The sequence below is a fragment of the Sceloporus undulatus genome, chromosome 1, assembly GCF_019175285.1.
Source record: "Sceloporus undulatus isolate JIND9_A2432 ecotype Alabama chromosome 1, SceUnd_v1.1, whole genome shotgun sequence".
NCBI lineage: Eukaryota > Metazoa > Chordata > Lepidosauria > Squamata > Phrynosomatidae > Sceloporus > Sceloporus undulatus.
The window spans coordinates 317,133,584-317,155,703 of NC_056522.1; the positions used below are offsets into that span (position 1 = coordinate 317,133,584).

Here is a 22,120-nt window from a genome sequence, read left to right on the forward strand (position 1 = left end):
AATAAGGTGGTTAGAGCAGTGGTTCCCAAACTGTGTCCTTTAAGAGATTTTGGACTTCAACTCCCAGAAGCCTCAGACATGTTACTCAATAGCCTGAGATTCTGGAAGCTGAAGTCCAAAATTCCTTCAAGAGCACAGTTTGGGGATCACTGGGTTAGAGAGAGGGGGGAGTAGGTAGAGAGGGGTTGGAGGGGAGTTTAGATGGAGAGAAGGAGGTAGATAGAAGGGGGTTAGAGAGGGCTCAGTTAAAGTGGGGTAACAGGGGGAGAGGGAGTCAGAGGGTTAGAGAGGAGAGGGTGTGTGTGTTTGGGGGGCCTTGGGGAGGGGGCTTCCAATGTCCGATGGGGGCGATCCTGGGGGGAGCCTGGGGCCCAGGAGGGGCCTGGAAGGTGCCCTCTTGCCTCTCCCGGGTGCCAGCCCCTTCCTCCTCTTCTAAATGCCGAGGCTCTTGCTCCTCTTCCTCTCCGACAGCTGGGTCCCTGAGGCGCCCCTCCCCTTTAGTGAGGCAGCTCTCCTGGCGCTTCAGAGCCCCTTCCTTGCAAGAGCAGGAGGAGGAGGAGAAGGGCTGGGGGGCAGGGGGTCCAGGAAAGGGCCCTTTCATTCCCCAGGCCGGGCTGCCCCAGAGGCCAGGGCCCTTTCCTCCCCTCTCCCAGCGGCCTGCCTGGATGGGCGGGGGCCACTGCTGCTGCCGACCTGCCTGGCCCTGCTCCTCCTCCTCGCGCCTTGTTGCCCTGCCTGACTAAGCCTGCTCCTTGGGAGGGCTGGCCAATAGGGGCAAGGCAGAGCAGCAGAGCCCTCCCCTGCCAGCTCCAGCCCATCACAATATAGGGATGCAGCAGGGCCAGGAGCCGGGCAGCCACCCAAAGGCGTGACGTGACCGGGAACGCCCCCTAGAAATCGGGGGAGTCACGCCTCCCACCGGGTTATGGCAAGCCTAGTTTTTGTACATTGTCCTTTTACACTGTCTAGACAAATAATTCAGTAATTATCAAGGAAACTATCTTCATTATTGAAGAGTGCTCTCCTCAATATTCTATGAAAAATCTGAAAGGCAACATTTCATACTTAGTCTGCACAGGAAATACATTATCCTTATTTGACATGCAAAGGTAAACCTATTAGGATTGTTACACATACTGATGGCATTTAAGAGTGTCAGATTTAAAATGTATGTACCTCTTAGGTTTTTTTCACAAGCAACCCATTGCCCAGATGTTTTTTCAGACAATAGTAATTAAATAGGTGGTGGGAGGTGTGGAAATGAGGAACATATTCAATTGCCAAATTGATTACTAACATGCAGCAAGTCATTTTTATGTTTTGGCGTGATATATGAAAAGTCCTTTGCTTCATCTATAGAACATGATATTTAGGATGTTTTGGACAAAATAACCCAAACAATGTGGAAATCTACAGCACATGTCTTCCCACATGGTGGCAGCAGTTACTGCAGCCTCCAAGACGTAGCTCTTTCACATATATCACCTCTTGTCTACTACATATCTATGATTCTCTCTATTCTGAGAAATTGAGCCATTCTATAACCAACAGTGGACTTCTACAGTAATTATGCCCCCTTTCTCTGTCATCTATCAACCACTGGCACACATGGCAGAAATGGTGAAATGTCTATATTAGTGCCTTAAATGATTAAACCTGCTTTCAAGATAGCTTAAGCAGCATAACATTACATGATGTACTTAAGATTGCCTAAAGAACTGATCAATCACAAAGAAACAGCTGACTGTCACCACTGCCAAGTTCAGCATTAAATATCAATATAATCAGCCTTCAGAGGATGTGCCAGAGCCCAGGAGGATCATAAGAAGCTACCTGGTTTAGGAAACTATCATTAGTTTCAATGTTCAGAAGGTGTTAAGAATTTAGATATTTCAGAGAAAGCATTAGTGATACAAAACATGCAGAATGGATTTTAGAACAGCTATGAAAGTTAATATCCAGACATATCACTAATCTTTTAAACACAATTAAGTTATGTGCCTTTTACCTGCTAAAACAAGAACATATATTAACAAATGTATCACATTTGCAAACAAACAAAAATGACACGTTAATACACTAACACTGAAGATAATTTTAACCAAAGAGACTGGACATAAGGGACAGGGAACTTCCAACCTAGTTAACTACCAGTAACCTGGCTTACCAGGAGGAAAACTATACATATTATAAAGCCCTGTGCAAAGTTATGTACTGCTCCATCAATATAAATCTGCGTCCTCCAAAATATTATTTTAAACCTAATGGAGGAGATAGCACTTGAGATTACATTCCTGTCACATGATCAGATTGCTCACTGGTAAGATGTTACACATCTTAAATCACCAGAAAAGAATTAAGCTATAAAATGAGTTTATTCAAATGTATACTGAGCTTAGGCAATCAAGCTGCATTTTAGAGCTCACACATCTTTTAACAGGCAGGCAAGCAGTTTGCATTTTTATCATTCAACAGCTCTGTAGCAATAGGGCCACAGCTGTACTTGACATGGAATTCTTAGAATATTCTGTTCTGTATGTATGTATATATGTATTATTAACTTTTATTAATGAAGCACTGTAAATTTACACAGCGCTGTACATACGTAGCTTTAATTAGACGTAGCTTCCTTCCTACAGATTAAGTTTCTTACTCACTTTAGGTGTCATTTTTTTTCCCAGCATTTATCCTAGTGCTGCTACCTGCCTTTGAAAATCTGGAATGCCCTTCACTCCAACTGAGTCCAGTATGGCTGAAAGAGTTCAAGCACTAAGCACAAAATGTTAGGATTTAATTAATACCATATTCAGCAGACATGTTTCCACCCAACAGCTGGTTAGTACTTTGCAGTATCCTAAAATGTCAATGCTATTCAAAGTACAGTTAGGAATAAGTCCAATAAAACTGTGTAATATTCAGGCTGCGGGTGGCAATAAAAATGTATGAACTCAACTGTTCCCACCCACCCCTCTCGACCAATGTGCCTGGATATAAGTTGGTGTCCATATCTGAAAGGAAAAGGCAGAGAATCCCTACAAAAGAAAGAAGAAAAGTAATGGGAGGAGGGGTTTCTTTACATATCTTTTAAAAATTAAACTGAAATATGCAGGAGGTCCAAATAAATTTTACTGTAGCCAGAAAAAGCCACTAGAGGTTTTTACAGCTGTATAGAAAGGAGGGGGGGGGGAAGGTGGGGTAAAATCAGGTTCAACCACTTAACAGCTTAACAACAAGTCAATCTGTTTTGACAACATGAGTTTGCTACACCTAAAGAAATACATCTCAAATTAACTGCTTGTAAATGACATATGGCTTGTTTGGAGAAAAAACTTGTCCTACTTTATTGGAAGATATGCTGTTGCTCTATTAAAATGGAAGTTCACTCTTTAGAACAATATCAAAAGGATCATATTAAGGTTAAAAATGAAACTACAGGCATCAGTAGAAGCAAAACCTAAGAATGAACTCCACTAGTACGTGATCAAGTTACATTTGAAGTGTGAAGAGAATACTTCTTTCAATAAGCAGTGAAAAGATCTGGAAGAAGTTGAAAACATAACTAATGAAAACAGGTATATGTCAATGTCAATAAACCTTCATGGGGACATCTCCCTAATTTTTAGCTCTATAACACATCAACAACAAATGATTGGCAAAATCATAATAATAAATATGGAACTGGAAGGTGTCTTTAACAGTAACAAAGGAGAGATTTCGTCCTATCCTGAAATGCTGGATCACCAGGAACTGACAAGAGTACAAACATGGCATTTTTTTAACTAGTCAAGCCAGTGAGAAACTGGAGACACTGTCTAATCAAAGAACTAGTTTCTTCAGAAGCACTTTTGAAAAGGCCACCTCTGATTTTATTGTGTGAAGAAAACAAAGCATTTGAATTATAACCTACATTTACATGCAAGATGACTAAACATTAAAAGGCCTTGAAATTTTGTTTAACCATTGACACTACTGTTTCTCTTAAGATTTTCTATTGTCAGGCTTCCAGTTAGTCAACTGCTACATTTAGAAGATCTTTGTGAATTTCCCCCCCTTAGTAGTGAGGAACAGAGACTTTCCACGTCACTGAATGTGTCTGCACTGTAGAAATAATGCAGTTTGACACCACTCCATTCTACAAAAACATGATTTTAGTGAGGCACCAGCACTCTCTGGCAGAGATGGCCAAAGACCTTTTAAAATTACAAACCCTAGAATTCCATAGGATAGAACTACAGCATTTAGTGGTGTCAAACTGCATTATTTCTAGTGTAGATACAAACATTGAGAATGTTTTTTCCCATCCACCCTAGTCCTCATTCATCGGTGGAAACAGGCATCAAGATCAAAAACTGCTCTATGAACCTGAAAACAGCTAACTATTTTAACAAATAAGTGACTGCCTCTACTACAAACATGCGGAATACAGGAGTCCTAGTATACATTACATGAAGAAAGCATGACTACTATGCAGAAGGATAGCCTGCTTTATAAAAAGGATAAAGTGCTAATTTTAAAGCTCAATTAGTAGCATATTTCAGATAAATAATTTTTCACCAGCAAATCAAAGTATTTCATTATTGTTTATATATTTCACAGGATAGCTACCACAAACATGACCCATGAGTTCAACCCTCCTTTCAACTTATATTGGCATGTCTCAGTAAGTAGCCACAGACAGCACTTTTAGGCAAAATATTTCAACTCTTTTACATAACTCAAAACTGAAATACTGGCATAATGACAATATTTTAGTAAGTATACATACAGCTTTCAGTCTTTTGACAGCATCTTCACATATATGCATTCCTCTTGATTCATCCACCTCCACATGCCCAAGATACTGTGGGAGAGGGAAAGGAGAAATATCAGTTTACAAGAATGGAATAGATTAGCTCCTTTTAATCTATACACGTACTTAGCGGGCATATTATACAGTACAGCATTTTCATGTGTACTCTACATGATTTCATCCAGCAATTTGTGAGTCTCTATTCCACATTTATACTCATTTGTACTTGTCTGTATAAATTCTGTTGAACTGTTTTAGCAGAAAAATTAATGCCCCATGCTTGGCTGAACAGAATGGAAATATCAAATGACACTTTTATGGAAATCTGTTCTCCATTTACAGTATTAACTTTTCTACACAAGGTCCACAATCCTCTCACTTAAAATTGTAGAATAACAGACTATGAATTCAGATTAATTTTGCTGAGTACAGGGTGATTGATCACTGAACTATGTTGTAAACAAGGATGAGGAGGGGGTTGGGGGTAACTACAATGTACTGTTAATACGTAAAAATAATAATTTAAAATTAAAAAAGCAGCAGTACAAAAATAGAAATGATTAAGAATATAACTGCTGTAGAAGCGTAGCTCACCAATCTAAGTAATAAAAATCCCACCATAGTTTGAAGAAAAAAAACCTAATGCTGTTGAACAATAAAGACAAAGCATGTCTGCCACTAATATAATATCAGCCTTCACAAAACATCAGATAAATATTGTGACAGGCACTGTAACTTGAATCAGCTTTTTAAAAAGGAATTACTAATGGTCCAGAGCCAGAGAGCTCTGGTCCCAGAGAGCCAGCATGGTGTAAAGGTCTGAGCACTGGACTATGATTCCCCTTTGGGTAACCATGCAGCCTCAGAGGATGGCAATAGCAAATCCCTTCTGAAGAAACTTGCCAAGAAAACCCTATGATAGGTTTGTCCTAGGGTCACCATACATTAAAAATGACTTAGAAGAACACGACAACAACAAAATGTTTCAGTAACAAAAAGTACAAGTAAGAAAAGAGACTGCAAAAGTGGCCTGCAGAATATTATTTTAATTCAGTTTCATTCTGTTAAAAAAATTCACATCCTTTGACTCCTGACAGAGACCTTTTTAACAGTGAAAGGAGGCACTTGCCAGCTTGCTCAGCTTGGATTTTTGGAAACATCAAGTTTGGGGGAATACAGCCTGGCACTTTGTGCCAGCCTGTGGGCTGAGTCATGGCATTGTGTCCGCACGCTCGACACCGTGACTCTTTCTCCATCATGCCATGATACCGCATGGCACGACTCAAATGCAGCGCCCAAACGGCACAGCGCAGAAGGAGCATCATCATGCCACCCCATCACAGCTATGACTCCTCTTCCAGAGAGCAAAAATGAAGCCACTTTTCAGGGCCTCTTTTTGCTCCCTGCGGAGGCCACAGCGTGTGGTTGCTGCAGCCTCAATCCGGGGCAAAAAGGAGTGGTATCTTGCCGCCCGTCTGTACAGCCCTTTTGACTAGAATTGAAAGACACTGCCTCCTATAGAACATTAACAAGTTGAAGTTAGAGATCTTCAACAGTTAACTCTACCTTCATATGATTATTCTTTTAAAAAACACACGTATAAAACACAAAAAACCCCTATTCGGTAGCAGAAAGGTAGCAGAAAAGTCTTAACAATACACTATTTTCAAAACAGAGCTTTCTGAAACTACAATTGTAAGGAGGGTTTAGAAGATCACTATGCCATGAGCCACAATGTCTAAACAATTAAGACCTGATTCTACTGCCCTCAAATCTACATAAAATGGGAGAGAAAAAGCTATGGCCATCAAAATAGTTTCATCTGGCCCTTGAAAGAAATTAGTTCATAGCTCTGGAAAATGCAATCTGAATAGGTGCAAAACGAAAGTGGGCGTCAGAAAGACACACACCATAAGTGGTGGCTCCATCTAAGTCTGGTTTTAACCAACCTGCTTCATGTCCTGCCCACTGCCAGTGTGCAATCCGTGCCAATTTTTCCTAAGGAAATGGAACCCTCAATAGAAACGCACACACCCTTGGTAAAATCTAAACTTTGACATGCAGCCATGAGACATGGTTAACCAATTATCTTGCTACAGCAAACTGTTTCATAATTCATTAATCCTAGTGTTTGCAGCAATGAAGATTCTTCACTGGGTTGATTAGCCAAATTTCCTTTCAAACTCTTCATTATGAAGTCTACTTCATTTCCCCCAGCTACTGACAGGCCATTTGCTTAACAAGATTCTAGAAACAGCATCTCATTTTTCACTTTTTACATAATGGATATTTTTCCATCATGGAGTGGTATCTTCATTAGAAAAAGTATACTTCCATGATGTACAAAAGTGTATGTCCTTGTCAGCACACATCTGGAAAGCAATGTGTCTAACATTTTTTGATCTTAAATACAGATGCACAGGGCCGGTCCTTATTACACTGTTGAAAATCAACATGTAAAGCAGTTTTGCGGGGGGGAGGGGTCGTCATATGGCAACTCCCATCTATTACAACAAGTTCACTGGTCACCACAAACGTTTTTACAACTAAAAGGCAATAAGAAGTCAGATGCACCTACTCTGTTTATGCTGCTCTTAAAACGGTTTAATCTGTATTACTTCTTTTAAAAAAAGTAGCTAAAAAGCAGTAATGACAGCAATCAAGGTCAGTTTTCTCTTTGTTTATCTGCTGCCATCAACAGACTCTGGGCATGATAACAGTTTTTGGGAAAAAAATTGTAAGTCAGGAGGTAAAAATATACTGTACTATTCTTCAGCTTATCGTCACTCAGGAAAAACTAAAGTATTATAAGTCTTTAAAGTGCCTCAGTGCCTGCCTTCCAACCTGCATCAGAACACAATATTTTAGTTCCATGCAATCATGAGAAAGAGCACTGGACTTACCTGTGGAATGTTTATTTTCAACAGTGGAAGGGGAAACATCCTATAGTAGGGTTTTCCTCCTCTTTGCTCTGATAGGCAGGAAAAAAACTTTGCAGAAGTAGCGGGGGGGGGGGAGACCCACAAAGTACTCAGTGCATGTTACAGCCAATGAATTAATAAGTGATATAGCATTCAAAACACAAAATATGAAAAATCAAAAAGGAATAAAGATTAAGAGACGAAGAACTTCTTCTCTATACACACCATTACAGAGAACAGAAAACCCTCAGTTCTGGGTGGGGAGGATATTTTCCCCTTCAATGCTGAAAATAAACATCTCACAGGTGAGTCCTATGTTCATTTGCCAGCAATGGAAGTGAAAACATCCTGTAATGGGACATACCAAAGTTCCTGGCCAATGGGTGGGAAGATGACACCATCTTACCCATCAAGGAGGGTTGAAAAGATATGACCAGGTAGATAGACACCTTGAAATGAGTACATCTGATGTATATTTTCAGCGCTTGGTGAATGTCCAGAGTATGCCAAAACTTCTCTAGCTCTTTTTACTGGATATGGACAAAAAGGAGACAGAATGACTTTCTGAACTCTGTAAACTGAGTGAACCTTAGGAACAAAGGTGGGATCCATCCACAGAGTACCAAATCCTGATGAAAAACACATAGCTCCCTACATACTGAAGGGGCTCCCAATATGGATACCCTTCTAGCTGAAGTAACTGCTGTAACAAAAAGAACCTTCCAAGTCAGAAATGTGACACTTAATGCAGGTCCAAAACACACTGCAGAAATAATCCAGTTTGAGATTGCTTTAACTGCCCTGGCTCAGGGCTAAGGAATCCTAGGAACTGTACTTTATTGTGGCATCAGAGCTCTCTGATAGAGAAGGCTAAATGCCTCACGAAAGTACAGTTCTCAGAATTCCCTAGCATTAAGACAAGTTAAAACAGTCTCAAACTGGATAATTTCTGCACTGTGTTTTGGACCATAGTAGTTCAAAAGCAGATTTAGTTAAGGCAGAACAAATCTTGTGGAGATCCCAAGTGGGGTATTGTTGGAGGTTTCAATAGAGTAGCTACTCTCAAAAAAATTTAACACAAGGATGTGAAGTCAGTTTTTGAGGCAGTCCTAAAGGAAAAGCAGATGAAATGGCCAACACTTATCTTTTAAGTGTATTGGATGGTAGACCACTATCCAGTCCATACTGTAAAAAGGACAATAAAGTATTAACTGATACAGATTCATACTACAGTCCCTTTCTTCTGCAGTGCCTCACATAGGCTCAAAAATTACAGTAATAGATTTTCCTAGTAGACAGGCACGCGGAAGGAAGTGGAAGGAGTTATATAGAGCTAGTCTGCTAGCTCCACCCCCTAGTGACTCACAGAAGCTCTGCCCCTTCAGCAACAAGTACACTTCCTCAAAATGGCTGCTCAGCTACTCCTCTCCTTCGCCTCTCTCTGGCCGGACTGCAGAAAAAGCAGACTTTGAATACACTACTCCCCACTCCTTCAGGCTGGCATGCGTTGTGACCTAAACCACTAATTCAACCATCCATGGTTTGAAAATGTTAATTATATATACAGTAGAGTCTCGATTATTCATCCTTTGGTGATCCGACATTCCGGATTATCCGACATTGCGGCTGCTTGGGGGCATGGCTGTAGGCATTTCCACGCCCCCAAACATGGCAGCTGTGACGGGCAAGGAGAGAAGGGCGAGTGAAGCCTTGCCCCAAAACACGGCCCCCCAAGGGCAGTGGCAGCAGCAAGCAGGGCAAGTACCTCCAGGCCCCAAAACAAGGGCCAAAGCATGGCAACAGGGAAAGCAACGGGCACAGCCAGGCCTCCAAACATGCCCTCCAGATTATCCAACATTTTTGGCTATCCGACTATCAGCCTGCCCGTTTATGTCGGATAATCGAGACACTACTGTATATGTTATGTTAATGTTAATTATATATATATTCCAAAGTTTATTCCTACCTAACCAAGTGAAGAGGAGGAGCAACCCATTACAGAATGGTTCATCTCCACTGCTGGAAAATGCCTTGGTTTATGTAACAGCGTTATTCACATGGAGCTAGAATTTCTTCTTTCTCTCTCTCTAGTTTGTACTCAAATTGACTTTGCCAAGACCTGAGCATTAAAAAAAAAATACTGTATAATCATTTACAAAACTGGTCAATATTGGTTGGAAGGAACAACTATATATCTCCTATATAACAAATTGGGGTCATCTGTTCTGCCCAATCCAGATATAAAGGTTTATTTGATTTTTATAAAATCTGCAAAACAAACAGCCTTTTCAGTTTTCAACTGGTATTCTCACATATGAAAGTTACTATACTCAAAAGAGTAAGAGATGTATTTGGAAGCAAGAACTATGACGATACGTTACACGTTTCACTTTGTCCTGAAAGCTCCTCAGTAAAAAGAAAATTTGGCAAAAAGGAAAAAAAGTAAGACTGAAGTACAATTGTACTGTGATGACAGTATCCAATTTGAGTGGCAATTTTTCTACTTTAAGCTAAACAACCCAAAACTAAGCACTTCAGATGTTCCAAGACTTAGCATTTAATAAAGAAAATATACATTTTAGCAAAGATATAACAGGGTTTGGACTGTAGGTTAGAGTAAATGTGGTTCAGAATGTTTATTGTAGCAGTCAACGGATATGAGAAAAATAAGCTGCTGATGAGAAGACATTTCCCTGGGTTGATATATGCGCCCACTGAGGGGGAAAAAATTCTATTATGTATCCTGTAAGCACTCACAAGATCCTTCAAACATTGTCTCCTGACTGAAAGCTCATACCTTTTTCTTATACGATAGGAGCCTCCACCCTGCTGTACATATAGCTCACTTCTTCACTTTAAAAATTCACAGTTGGACTCTCTCCACTCATCCCTTTCAAACATTCTAAATGAAAAAATACATCAATGCTCTCAAAGAGGTTATCCCTTGACCAGTGCCAGGTCCTGGTAAGCTTCCAGGAAACACAAAAGCAATTGTATCAAATGGGTAAAATACAGTGTGTATGTGTGCATATGTGTATAACACACACACACACAAATTATAAGCTGCTTTGATAGCTTTGACTGAAGAGCGTAGTATTAATAATAATAATAATAATAATAATAATAATAATAATAATAATAATAATAATAATTATTATTATTATTATACATGTCCCCCAAATCAAACACAGTCAGAAACACTAATCTACATTTTACAAGTACTGTATAGGCATTCCTTCTCTACTAATATAAACAGGATACAGTGCCTTGCAAAAGTATCTCCCCTGACTTTTTCACATTTTATTGTGTTACAACCTGGAACTGAAATAGATTTACCTGCCATTGTTACTGCTTGACATACCCAAGACACTCAGCACTATGAAGATACAAAGTATTTTCACTTTGGCACAAAATTAATTAAGCAAATTGGGATTTGGTTGCACAACCACACATTCCCCCTGAATCAATACTTGACTGAACCACCTTTGTAGTAATTGCAGATATAAGTCTTCTTGAGTAAGTCACTATCAGCTTTGCATATCTGGATCCTGTAATTTTTCTCCATTCTTCATGACAATATTGCTCCAGCTGTCAGGTTAGATGGGGACCAATGATGAACAACAACTTCTACGTTTTGTCACAGGCTCTGAGACTGAGGCCTGAGCTTTGACTGGGCCATTCTAAGACATTCAGGTTCTTGTTTTTACACCACTCCATGTGTGTAAAATGTGTTACTTTGGCTGTGTGTTTAGGGTAAATCTGCTACTTGAAGGTAAACCTCTTCCCCAGTGTCAGGTCTCCTGCAAATTGAAAAAGGTTTCATTCTAGATTTGCTGTGTATTGGGATCCAATGGTCTCAGACTCATTCCTGACCAGTTTCCCAGCTCCTGTTGAGGAAAAACATCCTCACAAAATGAAAATGCCACCACTCTGTTTCACTTTAGGAATTGTGTTCCAAAAACAATGAGCACTGTTAGCTTTGCTTCACATACAGCACATTATTGAAAGGTAAAAAAAGTTCAACTAATATTTGTGAAGGCCTCAGCATCTGGGAAGTATATCAGAAAAAGTCAAGAGCTTTAACAGCCTGAATGTGATCCTTGAATGACACAAATGTCATATATGTATACATGTGTGGGTTAATGCTTGTGCTCTTCACTGTGCCAAGTATCATGGAATATGACAGTACTTGGTAAAACATACAGAAAAATCCATGAAAATTGAATCCAACAAGCACCAGTCTTTTCAGGTGACCATAAGATCTGTCCATGTGCACTGGGCAAGAGTCCATGATATCAGTCCAAGTGACATTAAAATAGAGTACTTCGAGACTGGAGGCCATCAATTGTCTATTATCACATGAAAGGCAGTGTCAAATATCCTGAAGAAGTTCAGCAACCATGATTGGGGGCAAAGGCCTTAGCCTTTGGGAATTATATCAAAAAGATTCTCTTTTGGTCTAAAATGTACTCAGGCAATCTGTCTTGATGAGAACCATTTCTACTAATGTGCCTATGACTTCTCTTTTGTATACTTTATGCAAAGGTGTCACCCAGCTCATTTTTCTTTTCCATCTCAGTAATTACTGGTCTTCTCCCTGATTCCTGGCAGGTGTCAGATGACTGAAATTTTTCATATGCCAAAAAGGCCAAGACAAGCCTAAATTCCACTGCTTTTGTCCTGCCCAAGTTCCTGATACTCTGTCCCACTGATGGATTAAGCAGTTCTGCCACTTTTACCTGAAATCATTTTACCACAAAACCTGGATATTCACATGAAAGCCTTGTTAACTAGCTCTTCCTAATCATCCAGTGCTAGCACCCCCAGACCCACTTCCAAAATGGAAGAACACTTTTCAAAGCTACTTTTTTCCACAACAAATTCAAATCCTCCCTACATCTCAGCTTCAGCAAGGATGGAAGTGAAGAAGGATTTCCAGGAGAAAGACATAGAGAGATTACAGAAATTTTAACTCTACTTTCAAAACAGATTTTTAAAATATAGCCACCTAGGACAGTGCTTTTTCAGTGATGCAATGAAAAGGAATTTTTTGTACCTCACTGGTTTCCATTCCACGCCATTAATTTCCTGTCTAGATATCCCAGATCTTCAATAAAAATTCTCCTTGAATAATAGCTTTGTATGACTGTGAGTCACTGAGATGAATTTGCTAAGACACACTACTGTCAGTTTCAAAGACCCTTTAAAATAAATCCATGAATCTCAGAACTAGTATGAATTCATAGACTTTGCAGAGGGGACACCCCTTAATGCATATAAGTTATTTAGCCAGAGTACTAAACCACTGTACAGTTTGGGATGGAGGCCACAGAGAACACTTATTGGAATACAAGATAATAGTGCTGCAAATAACAGCATATGAGTAGGATGATACTCATTTCAACAAAATAAGCCAAATATTCTGTACTCTTTCTTTGTACTTACTAATTTAGTTTGGACAAGAGTGCAAGCAGAGAAAAAAGGAGAAGAAAAATAGATGGTAACCTATTTAAAGTAAAGTGGAATCTATGCTGCAGGCTAGGATTTTAAAATGGATGCAAGGCTGAAAATATTAAAGATACTGCTTGCTATACAGACGATGTTTAAAGAACACCAATATGAAAACGATTCCCTGTCTCAGCTCAACAAGTATTGTATTTGTAATTTGCAGGCAGGCACCAAAACAAAATGCTTCAGAAGGCTAAGCAACAATAGATATACCATATATACTTGTCTATAAGTCTAAAAATTTATGCCCAAAAATTGACCCCAAAATCCCAGGTCAACTTATTTCTGGGTCACTATGGTAATGTAATAGCAGCTCTTTCAGATTTTCTTATGCAGTGCAGAGAGGGGGTTTATTTCTCTCTGGAGCCAAGCAGAAAGATTCCTGGGTGACTGATTGATATCACTGTTTGTTCACGTGTCCTTTTCCCACCTGCGCATCTGGCTGAAACAAAGACTGAAATGATGAAGCAAAAAGCATCAATGAGTCTCTCTTGCCATACTGTGGGTGGGGCATGCGTTCCCTGTGACATGGTGCTTGGCTTCACAGCTGCTTTCGGTTTCGTTTCCCCAAAAACAAACCAGCGGGGTGGATTCTCAAAACTTTACTTAACTCAAACAGTCAGAAACAAACAGAAACTTTCCGCAAACTGCATACAAGTCCCAAACCAGTTAGGTCAACCAAGCGGGTCCAGTATCTTCTCCTTCTAGGGGTCCACCGTGGGCGAAGCGAGGTCCCAAATGGATGCGGGCCACATGTGCTTTTCTAGGCGCTCCATCTCAGCCTTTTCCAGCAGAATGGGTCCCGGGCATTGTTCCCACTGAGCTCCCCTGGGTTTCCAAGGAGTATATGACTCCTTGTCACAACAGTCTACTGGCCACCTGTCTGTTTTTGAGTACCACCCTCACAGGCACCTTTGATAGGAACACAAGACATGGCCTTCTCAGTAGCTGCTCCTAGGCTAGAAAGGCCTCTCCTTGCTGTGGTTCTGTCAGTGAGTGAAGATCTTTCAATCAAACAGAATGTAGGGAACTGATTATTTTAAAGAAATAGCTTTGAAAGGAAGTTGTATTATTTAGCTATTTTAACTGGGGTTTTTTATATGTATATTTTGTATATTATTATCTTTGCCACAGCTGTTTTAATTTGTAAGTCATGCTGAGTTTTGATTCTCAGAAAAAAGGTAAATAGGATATAAATAAAATTGTTAACAACAGCAACAACAACTTCCATCATCATCCAACTGTCATGGAGCCTCTGGCAATCTTCCAGATTTCGATACATTTAAAGAGGCTGCATGGTTAATCTCAATGTTTAAGATTTCACTTCTCAGAATACTACCTAGCCTGCCTTATGATACGTTACTGTTTCTCTTTTCTTCAATTGAGCAAAACTCCCACTTTTTTTATTTATTTTAAGGGCAGTCAACTTCCTGCTACTTCTAGGTTCTCAGCATTTTATTAAGCCAGGCTTTATTATCTGTGGCCCTTATATGTACGTGAGACATTATGTTGGAGATACATGTTTTAAAGTGTCTGAAGTCATTGTGTAAACACATCTTATGACTCTTTCATTTACACAGTTATCTGTGTAATGTTCCACTGAGGTTTATTAAACACAATGCCAACAGAAAGACACTGATGGGGGAGGAGACAATAATTTGTCACAGATCAGAAATTCAACATTTATTTGCACACTGTCATCTCTTTACACAACTGAAATTGTGCACTTGATGGACAAGAACAAACTGAATGTTCTAAGTACATAAAAGCAAAAAGGGTTCATTTAAGTAAATGAAGTTTCTTTAAAGGAATAGTGAAATCAAGTATTTAAAAAGCTACATTTCCACTCCAAGATAAGAAAAAAAATGTAACTTGGGGAAAAGAGTACTAAAGCTGACCCTGGAAAACTGACAAGAAATTTTACGGACTGTTCAGTCTTTAAGCAGCCATATTACAATGAATAATCTAGGAAGCAGTCAGTCTGTAATGGAAACATCCTGATTGAATCTACAGAATTAGCTTCCTTGGCGCAGGAAGTGTTCCATACACCTGTGTGTTCCATACATCTCTGAATGCTGGGGAGGGGAAGACAAGGGGTATCTGGCTTAAAATCTGGCACCTTACAAACAGTAGACTCATTTAAAAAGACCTTTGTCCATGATTATGAAGAGAAATATCACTGGTATTACCTGCAGATGATTCTAAGTGAGAGTGCCTCCAGTATCAATGGCATTAAGTATTTAGTGCTGGTCTCTATGCTCACCAAAAACTCATCTTTTTCTACACCTTGCCAATTCTACTAGCTATCTAAACTAATTTTCACATAACATTTCCTCCCTGCCACTACAGAACTCAGGAAAATGTTAATAATTACAACCACAATTTGCAACACAATAATGAAAAAAGCAATAAAATGCCTATTCTTTAAGATCCAACCCATACCCAAATATATGCAATGCTAGTACAGGAGAAAAAAGCTGGGTACAACTGTAAGTTACTATCATTATTGAGGCTATAATAATAATAATTAATTTGTTTTATTTATATACCGCTATTCCAAAGATGATAGCGGTGAACAGCAAGTAAGCTAATTAGCAGGTAAGCTAATGCTGTTACCTGCTGCTAAAACTTTCTATGGTAGCAGCATAAATTATGTATAGACACAAATACATAAGGTGGACTCTTCTTAAAATTAGAGATGCTTCACTATGTTCATATCTTAACCTTATGTTACTTCTAGAAGCATTGTTATATTGCATCCACTTGAACACCTGAAAATCACCATGTGATTTAGCATCACTCATTTGCATTTCCACCCCATTCATTTGCTAATGAAGCAGTTTGAGGACACACAAGGCAGGAGTAGGAGAACCATTCAAAATCATATTCTTGTTTTCTGGTGAACGTATAAAGACAGACAGAGAGTGGCTGGCATTTTGTTGGTTACTCCCAACCAGCGGAGACTCGTTTAATCAATTGTGGAATGCTGAATCAATAGAATTCAAAAATATAGCTGTGTTAGTTTGTAGAATCATTATGTAGAAAGATCTTGTAGCATCTTTGAGACTAACTGAAAGAACGAAGTTGGCAGCATGAACTTTTGTAGGCTGAAGTCTACTTCTTTAAATGCATCTGAGGAAGTAGACTTTAATCTACAAAAGCTCATGCTGCTGACTTCTTTCTTTCAGTTAGTCACAAAAATGCTACAAGATCTCTCTACCTGCTGAGTCAATACATAGGTAAATCCCATTGATTCTATTGATCTACTCTAGTCAGGACTAAAAACAGCATTTATGTCTCTGAAGATGCCAGCCACAGATGCTGACAAAATGGCAGGAATAAACTCTTCCAGAACACGACCACATAGCCCAAAACCTCCACAAAAAACTATGGATTCTGGCCATGAAAACTTACAACGTCAGCCTTTAAGTCAATTTGTACATATGCTTCAGTGAATCCCAGGAGCAGGGAGGAATAGGCCACCCCTAATGGTGTAATCTTAGCATATCTCAGAAATAACTAATTAATTAACTCATTGAGTTACTGGTGTGTTGAATTATTCTCCTAATATAACCTAATTTGCTAGAGATTTAGGGATTGGTACAGTTTAGGTCCAGACTATCTGAAAAACTGTATCTCCAGCTGTCCACGTTTATAGCCCTCCATGGGCTGGGCCCCTCCTTACTTATCAGACCTTATTTCTCCTCACCTTTCCACTCGGGCCCTCTGTTCTGGTAGTCAAGGTCTACTGTCCCAGCCCAGGATTTCCTCTGCCCCATCTCGGATTCGCCCCTTTTCACTCGCTGCCCCTCACTCCTGGAACCTTCTTCCCCCCCGAACAAGAGCCATCACTTCTTTATCCAGCTTCAAAACGGAGTTGAAGACCGTCCTGTTCAGAGAAGTGTTCCCAGGCCTTGCATAATTGTCGCTTGCCTCCCTGGATAAAGATTAACCATCCATTATGAAGCCAAGCCCTCCCTCCAGTCCATCTGCCTTGGTCCAGGCCTTGGAGGTAGAGAGGAACTGCTGGACCTCATCCCCTTCCCCACCACTACTCCCTTCTCCTTTTGTGTGGTGTCATTTTAGATTGTAAGCCTGAGGGCAGGGAACCATCTAATTAAAAAGGCTGTACGTACAGCGCTGTGTAAATTTACAGCACTTTATAAATAAAGTTTAATAATAATAATAAGTATTACTCCCTCAAAATAACTTCTCTGTACTATCTTATAAGAATGTGTGTTTTATCTTCCCCCAATTTCGCAACCTTTTTCCATTTTTCATCATACACTCTCAGACAAGTATCTATCTGGGGTTGCTGGGTAACTGAAACAATCTCCAGACTATCTGGTTAATGCTGTGGGCTCTCCAAGACTTGAAGAGTACTGAGAAGCGAACCTAGTCACTTCAGATCAAGCAGGAGAGGATGGTCTCTGTAGCTGAACTGTCTCAGAAGCAACCTGCGAGAAGATTTTGGAGACAGAAGCTAGGAATGGAGACTGTCTTTATCTCTGGCATTATCCTGCTTCTTGTGCTTGTTATGTTTAGCTAATGACTCCATCTCTGCTATTAAGGATCAACTAGGAGCCCAAGGATTTGGTCACATGGCCCAACTGTTGGTCTTCAGCATGGCAGAGATGGACTCTGCAAGCAAACAGCAAAATGAATGAAGGAGCAAGCCACAGATAGCATGATGGAAGTAGATTTAGAAGCACACTCTACCAATTCCATACCAACCAATGTGAAAGGCTTAACAGGTACCAACTGAGACCTGAGAGCCTGTTCACACAAGAGTGCTTTCAAATGCAACTTTCTATTCCTCCTCACCTGAGGTGTAAAGGTGGTACAATGGGCACAGGAGGAAACTACATGACCTTCAACAAGGCAGAGAGGATACGTCAGGTGTCCATCTCTTTCTGGGTTCTTAGCTCCATAAGGGACGCACTTCTGAAAGGATGTCAGCAGGAAAAGAAGCCCTGAGGACATGGCCTTGAATGCCATTGCCACAACCACCACCAAACTACTGGGTGTATTCCCAGGACTGAATGGACTTAAGAAGGCCTGATGAAATAGAGAGTTAAACTGAAGACTGATCTGAAAACTATTGCTCCCACTGATGATACACAGTGGTTTGCCCCTCCAGCAAATTCAAGTCCTCAGACACAGTTTCCAGACTCAGTTCACATCAGATGGAATGAGAAGCCCTGTCCCCCAACATTCAAGATTCACTAAATTCTGTAAGCCTGTGGGGCAAACCATCTTAACAAATCTCTCAACCCTGCAGGAACAGTTTGCTATTGCCAAATAATAGTTCACAAGCAAGTAAGCTGACAGCAACATTCTGCCTCAGACATACATCAGGTCATCCTGTCTGCTCCATAGTTCCAGGGTATGCCTTCCCACATTGTTGGGCCATAGATACATTTGTATCATAGTCTTCAGGGTAGCCATGTTGTTTCCTTGGTGTGCAGTGTGAAGTGCCCTCCCCCAAAACTGTCCTGGGGTTTTCGAGTACCACTAGACCATCTCAGCTCAGACAGGAAGACTAGTGGGGAGTGAGGTAGATGGCATACTAGCAGCATACTGTGCTTCTTTGTTTGACCCAGTAGATCCTCCTTATAGGCGGGGGCTTGCCTTCCGCGGCTTTGAGCTCACGCAGAAGGCAAACCCAGGCAGAAATAATGGGGCGCATATTCACGTGCGCGCCCCATGTGCCACCGCAAGCACACGCCCCATTATTTCCTATGGGGCTTGAGCATATGCTGTTTTCCCCATACGCGGGGGAGGGGTCCAGAACGGATCGCCCATGTATGGGGAGGGCAGACTGTATAAAGGAAAACTGGTGCAAGGTGGACTAGTTTCTTTGAGAGAGAGAGAGAGGTGTAATTCTTATGGATGATGTCAATAACACCCTTCCCAGTTCTGCAGTCTTGGTTGATACCTGCCAAGATAAAAGTGGGACAGGTCCATCATGCCTAACTTATCTACCGAGATCTCAATAATACATAATCCCTTCAACCCACGGTCAGGTTATGGATGGTAATTCTTCTGTGGACTGACCTGATATTCAGCAGCAGCACTAACAAACTAGAGGGTTGACTGACAAGAATATAAGAAAAGGAATTTTGAACATCTGTTCTGCCTTTTCCTTAGTTGACATGAAAATTTTTTGGATGATGCTAAATTCTAGAAATTGGAAAATTAATTTATTGCCATCAACACAAAAAATTGAAATTAGTTAAATTATCATTGATTATGTTTTAAATGTTAGTTTCCAAAACATTTTGTTTGATTTACAGGGAATGTCATGAGAGGGATGCATTTTGTTGCTGGCACTTTCAAAATTGCTCTTTTTGGATGATGTTAAAGTTTAATAAGGATTAACATGTTAATTTAATCTAGAACAGTACTAGTCAAAGTGGTAGTGTGTGGACTGGTTCAAGACTGCATGGGAGACACTTCTCTGCTCTAGCATTCACGTTGTGGAATTCCTTTCCCTTGGAAGCTTGACTGGAATTGTCACTGGCTTCATTGATACTGGCTTCATTTTGGCACAAAGTTAAAACATGACCTTTTTTAAAACCTCCGGAGTCTGAATATTGTTGCCTATATCTGCACTGGTGCATAGTTTTAAACTATTTCAATGGTTTTAAACTGTTAAATTGTTTAATATGCTTTCATACTGTTTGAATTACAAAATTGCAAAAATTGATTTGATCTCTGTACTTGTCCTGATACCTTGTGATATAGGGCAAGATATAAATATTTTAATAATTAAACATCCAGCAGCATAAAAAAACCAGTTAACCACTGAAGAGCACGATTAGCTATTGAAACCAAGAATAAGCATTTTAACACTGTTCTGAGTGTGAATCACACATTTTGCTTTAGCTAGCAAGTTTCTACAATGAACTCTGCATTAACACTGCATTTCTGACTAACATAGAAGGCATGCAAAATCCTGTAACATTTCGTGTAATTTGGTAAAATGTTTAATTAGTCTGCTTAATTAGTTGAGGACCATAAATGATGCTCCAAGTAGCGGGACAAATTTAAGCAGTATTTTTAATTTGAAAAAGGTTATAGTCTTAGCCAGAAGAATTCCCATTTTCTATGTGATAAATCCATCTAAGATTCCTACTGTAATGAAGTATGCATTTTCTACAGGACTACTGCTTTATTGTTATGTAAATTGATACTGTTTTAGTCTACCAATTAAAACTAATATCATTAATTGACTAAGATTTCTTTTATCAGCTGAAATAACCAGCTGCAATGATTATTTATTTATGCACTGCTACGACGAAAGAAAAAGAGTAGACAGATGAATAATACAACTTGTTTGATACAAATTAAAGGGGATGGCTACTAAATAACTGCACTAACAATTTAAAAGTTCATTATGGTTTTTCTAAAAAGACATTACCTTGACTGGGAAGCTGCATTTCCCAGTCCGAACCCCTTCTTCATCTGTTTGCCACTGGTGTGGCCTACTGGCTTCAGGGACATAGACATCTTTCTTTCTCCTAAAACTCTGCCGTAATTTATTCATTGCTCAGTTCTTGTGCCCTGCAAGGAAAACAAAAACCAGTTTAGACAAATGAAATTTTCTCTAGTGTACTGAAGATCATGAACCAATAATTAATCAATCTAACACAGTTACATTTGAAGGCTTGCAGCCATAGACGTTTCCAATAGACTCAGCAACCCTAAATGCTACTGTGTTTCTCCAAAAATAAGACTGCCTTATATTTATTTTTCATCAAGAAGACACACTATGGCTTATTTTCAGGGGATGTCTTATTTTTATTACATATGATACAACAATGTACATTTATTCAAATATAGTTAAGTCGTCTTCCTCTGGAACATTGTCATAACTCTCCAAACCCAGAATTCCATCCTGAATTTCTTGTGACTCCATTTCCTTTAGAACCATTGCCTCCAATCTTTCCGCTGGGCCTATCACTATGTCATATTTTCAGGGTATGGCTTATATTGCGCAAATGCTTAGAAATCCTGCTACAGCTTATTTTATGGGTATGTCTTATTTTCGGGGAAACAGGGTAGTTCAAGACTTACATGATTGAATGGTGTTTTTAAAAAACAAATGCCTCTCCATCTAAACTAATGGCTCAGTAACATCTCAGAAGGAAAAATACAAGTAGTGCAACATGTTTCAATTATCAGTTTAAAGAGACAAAAAGGATTCTTTAAAACTGACAGATTTATTTCAGCATAAGATTTTGTGGTTTATAATCCACTTTTTCTGATGTCTGATGAAGTACAATATATAAGGCACAAGAGTATTTTGCATAGAGATTGTCTTGTTGCCCTAAAGTGCAGAGAGGCACTGCTGGCAAGAATGACATGCATTAAGTCAGAAAAAAGAGTAAGTGAGCAAATCTGATGTTGTGAATGACACTGTATTACTTGTAACAGTACTGTCACAGTAAGTGTGGAGACACATCAATACAAGATAATGGGACACAAATTTGACAACAGAAATGACAACACAAAAGAACCAGCATCAAAATACATCAGCCTGCCAATACATTCTACCACTGTTTTTGTGGGGGATTTTGGGCTATGAGGCCAGTGCACAAGCAGCTAGGGCTGGCATCCTCAAAGAATGCCATTTCACTGAGGATGCCAGCCACAGCTGCTGGCAAAACGTCAGGAATACACTCATCTAGAACACGGCGTCATAGCCCGAAAAATCCATAAAAAACTATGGATGCGAGCCATGAAAGCCTTTGACTTCACATTCTACAAAGCGGTGGTTGAAGGCTGAAAACTGCTTTAACATTTTAGAGGGAAGTAACTGCCTACTGTATAGATGTCACAACATTTCCGGTAGCCAAGGCCTTTGAAGGCTTATGAACAGAGTTAATAATGCACCTGC

The 22,120-nt window shown here is 39.8% G+C and overlaps 1 protein-coding gene across 9 annotated transcripts in view; it reads right to left on the reverse strand.

Moving 5' to 3' along the window:
* Positions 1–22,120, reverse strand: part of NUMB (NUMB endocytic adaptor protein) — a 98,803-nt gene that overhangs the window by 19,334 nt on the left and 57,349 nt on the right. For all 9 annotated transcript variants that reach the window (XM_042446925.1, XM_042446924.1, XM_042446932.1 and 6 more), the window contains exons 2-3: positions 20,642–20,784; positions 4,766–4,840 (exon numbers count right to left, since the gene is read on the reverse strand). In XM_042446925.1, coding sequence (XP_042302859.1) covers positions 4,766–4,840; positions 20,642–20,767 — 201 coding nt within the window. In that variant the 5' untranslated portion in view covers positions 20,768–20,784. The remainder of the gene's footprint in view (positions 1–4,765; positions 4,841–20,641; positions 20,785–22,120) is intronic.